We start from the raw sequence: 4,004 nt of genomic DNA on the forward strand, positions 1-4,004 counted from the left end.
TGGTAACTCTTTCCTGGACGGTAACTGAATGAAGACCTCACTGAGCTGCCGCCCTGAACTATCTTTGTAGTTGATCACAGTATCAATGATGGCGTTCATCTGTTTTGTCAGTTTGGGGGATTTGGTGACAGCTTCTCAGCTGGAGGGCGGCCTCGCCTCTTCTTAGCTTTTTCTACATCTTCCTTCACAGGATCTTTGTCCACATTTCTTCGGCTTTTTCTCTTCTTGAGCCATACTTCCCCTTCCATTTCTTCCAAATTGCCGTCTTCAATGGCCATTCCGGCAGAGGGGCTCTTCGGTGGGCTCTGGACGGCCTGGAGATAGATCTCCACGTGGTGAACGCCTTCTCTCTCAGCAGCCCCAACTACTGAAGTCAGGTTTCTTGAGAGAAATCAAGCCCCTCCATCCGAATTGGACTTCCTATCTGCCCTTGGGGCTCCAAAAACTATTTCCTGTACTTCTCTTTGGAGTTACCAATTGGGATTTCTGCTGTTCTAGTGGAGGTCTCAGATTAAGTTTACTGCTTTTCTTCTAACCGCGAAAATCTTTCTCTCCCGTGTCCTTCTGTCTGATCTAACACAGCATCACCCCCCTCCCCTGGAGCCCCCCACCCTCCGCCATCACCTGGGCTGGGGACTGGTAGAATCATGTTTCCCCTTGAGTGACTTTACTATGCAATAAAAAATACAGTGACTGCTGCTGCTGAGTGCCAGCCAAGGGAGAGGCAGCTCCTAAAACGAGACAGTGTCCACATCCACCTTACCTGTGAGATCTGCCATAATTCAGCACCAGACTCCGCCCCGAAGTCAATGTGATCATGAAAGGGAAACCTTTCTAATCTATTCGGGGGCCAGGGATCTAGCTCAGCAGCAGAGACCCTTGCCTGCAAGTGCACAGTCCTGAGATTGATCCCTAGTACTGCAAAAACAGAACAAAAGGCTGAAAGCCTAATCTATGGAGGATTTGGGGGCAGCCACAATAAGGCAACTAGACATTTCAGGAGGCTGGGGAGATAGCTTGGTGGTCTAAATGCCTGCCTGGCAAGTGCAAGGACCCAGGTTTGGTCCCCAGTACCACATGCTGTGCTGGCCCCTGAAACTGGGTGTGGTGGACACACCTATAATCCCAGCACTGGGGAGGCTGAGACAGGAGGATCTGAGTTCAAGCTGCAGAGTGAGACCCTATGCCAACTAAATAAATAAAAGATTAAAAAAATTAAAGACACTCAGGAAGGATTCCAAAACTGCCTCCAAAAGTGACAAGAACCATGGGATAAGTCTGTTGTGTGTGTGTGTGTGTGTGTGTGTGTGTGTGTGTGTGTGTGTGTTAAGAGGCATTAGTGGCAACCTGTCTTTGTAATACATTAAAGAAATATTTTTGAGGGCTGGGGAGATGGTTCAGTAGAATAAGCGCTTCTCTGGCAAACGCAACGGCCTAAGTTCAATCCCCGGTTCCTTAAAAAAAATATATATATATATATATATATATATATATATAGAGAGAGAGAGAGAGAGAGAGAGAGAGAGAGAAATACATTAAAAATGATTTTTGTAGCACATTTTAAAAAATGTAAGGACCACCAGGATAGCTCAGAGAACTAAATAAAGCGCCTGCTTAGGCAAGCTTAGGCAAGCGCCCGGCCTGCGGTTCGATACCTGGCACCACATGCCACGCCAGCCCGGCTCCCAGAGCAGGCTGAGCTGGCCAGAGTCCAGGCGTGGTGGCTCCTGCCTGTAATCCCAGCTCTGGGGAGGCTGAAAGCAGGAGGATCCCCACCAGTCTGAGCTGGGTAGTGAGACCCTATGATAACCAAATACATTTTTAAAGTAAATAAATAAAAATTTAAACGTGGTGTTTTTTGTCACACGTTGCACTGTACCCAGGCTGACCCTGGGGACTCCTCCCTCCATCTTTGGTTTTGGTTTCCCCATCTTAAGTCTTAGGATGCTTAAACTCTTAGCTCTCCACCTTCCGAAACCTCTAGCTCCAAGCCTAGCTGAGAACTAGCCTCTGTCTAAATTCGGCCCAAAGTCCCAGAGTTGATTCTCATTGGTCCGTCTCAGGTCATGTGATGTATGCGAGCCAATCTCCGAGGCTCCTATTGGTTGGTGTGTGTATCATGAGATCAGCTGTGAGCCGAAGGTTCGCAGCACAGGGGAAGATGGCTGTAGTGGTTCCTGGGTCGCTCCCAGCTGTGGTTATGGGGTCAAGGGTTCTCAAGCCAAGGAGAGTCCTAACTCACTTCTTTTTCCCCTAGGCCCCAAGCAGGACGCAGAAGCCGCCAAGAAGTTCATTCTGGAGATGTACACTGGGATGTACAAGGGCTGCGTGGACGGCTCCGAGGGTAGCAAGAAGGGCCCACGCTCCCGCCGCCTTTTCAGCCACTACACGTGCGCCACGGACACGCAGAACATCCGCAAGGTCTTCAAGGACGTGCGGGATTCGGTGCTGGCCCGCTACCTGGACGAGATCAACCTGCTGTGATCTTCGTCCTGTGAACAGTGACACCTACCTGCTGGGCAGGTGGATCCCAGACATCATTGCCACTCCAGCTGCAGGCTGCAGAAGATTCCACCCGGGCTCTCTTCCTTGACTCAGTTTACCTCCTTGGAAAATAGAGATAGAGCAGAACGGCCATTGAAGATGCCCGGGGTGGGGGGAGGCGAAGACATCAAGGGGCTTAAGATGTGCACGAGTGGTGTCTCTTAGGGAGCCCACCTGCGGATGTGTCCCAGGGACAGGCATGTGGCGCTCCCCGGGGGTGACGCTCACCTGGGATAACGGAAACCGTCTCCGGGAGCGGACTCTGGCGCCCTCTGGTGGACAGAGGCAGGAACGCGGCTGGAGGGTTAGCTATTGTATCTCCCCTGGCTAGGAGACAAGATCGCTGAAAAGTGTCCGGTCCTCAGCCTCTAGCCTCAGTGTCCTGCCCTGGTTTGCTGAGGAGGAAAACCGAGGCACGCATCAGGGTTTTCCTGCCTTCCAAGGCAGGGATCCCGATATACACCATGCAAATAGCTTTCTGTATTTATTCCCTCACTTTTTGAGGTAGGCATTAAAGAAAGGACACGCCAGACACCTGTGTTTCTTAGGACCGGTGTCACCAGCTTTCTGTTGTTCCCCACCCTCACCCCATTCTCTCTTCCGATTGCCTGTGCAGGTGCAGAAGTGTAGGGGAGGGGCGACAACCTGTCAGGAGGAGGAGGAGCATCCTGCTTGTTATCTATCCAGTTGGGTGGGCTCCGCGCCTGGAGCTCCACTGGATGGTGGCAGTTTGAGGAAGAGATCAGAGTCTCAGCAGCAGTGGTAGTGCACGCTTGTCTTCCCAGCCCTCGGGAGGCTGAGGCAGGAGAATCACTGAGAGTTGGAGGCCACCCTGAGGTACACAGTGAGACCCTATCTCAGAAAAAAACTCAGACTGTGACCTCTACCTGGATTGAGGGGCCCCTCCTGTGGCTGCCCACCTCAAAGTGCCACACAGCTTCGATGAGGATGAAAGTGGTGGCAGCTCCTGCATCCCGGGGGAGGCCCAGCTGTCTCACGCTGTACCCCACCCGTCATTCAGCAGTGGAGGCTAAGGCCCAGAGAAATGATTTGGCCGGTGTTGTCCAACTCAGAGGTGACAGGGCCAACATTCTGGTCACTCATTCAACATGGTTGCTTTGACTTTTAAAAAGTTTACGTTTCACACTGTGCCTGACGGTGCCTACCTGTCATCCCAGCACTCTGGGAGGCTGAGGCACGAGGAGCACCACAAGTTTGAGGTTAGCCTGGACTACATAGTAAGTTTAAGGCCAGCTTGACTTGCATAGTTGTCTCAAGATAACAAAGATCTGGGGGTGTAGCTGAGTGTGAAACTGCCGGGTTCAAATCCCCAGTGCTTCCCCCTTAAAAAAAAAAGTCTCCCTTGGGACTTGGGTGTTTCTGTCATGGTCAACTGGGATTATGGGTTTGAGTGTTGAGACCACAGAGCGTCTGTCAGGCTCCTTCTCAGTGTATGCTCT

At 51.5% G+C, this 4,004-nt stretch overlaps 1 protein-coding gene across 2 annotated transcripts in view; it reads left to right on the top strand.

Moving 5' to 3' along the window:
- Nucleotides 1–4,004, top strand: part of Gna15 (G protein subunit alpha 15) — a 20,640-nt gene extending 16,636 nt beyond the window's left edge. For both annotated transcript variants that reach the window (XM_004632725.3, XM_023717103.1), the window contains exon 7: nt 2,258–4,004. In XM_004632725.3, the coding sequence (XP_004632782.1) occupies nt 2,258–2,484 (227 nt within the window). In that variant the 3' untranslated portion in view covers nt 2,485–4,004. The remainder of the gene's footprint in view (nt 1–2,257) is intronic.

The sequence above is a fragment of the Octodon degus genome, unplaced genomic scaffold (genome assembly GCF_000260255.1).
Source record: "Octodon degus isolate 3935 unplaced genomic scaffold, OctDeg1.0 scaffold00050, whole genome shotgun sequence".
Classification (NCBI taxonomy): domain Eukaryota; kingdom Metazoa; phylum Chordata; class Mammalia; order Rodentia; family Octodontidae; genus Octodon; species Octodon degus.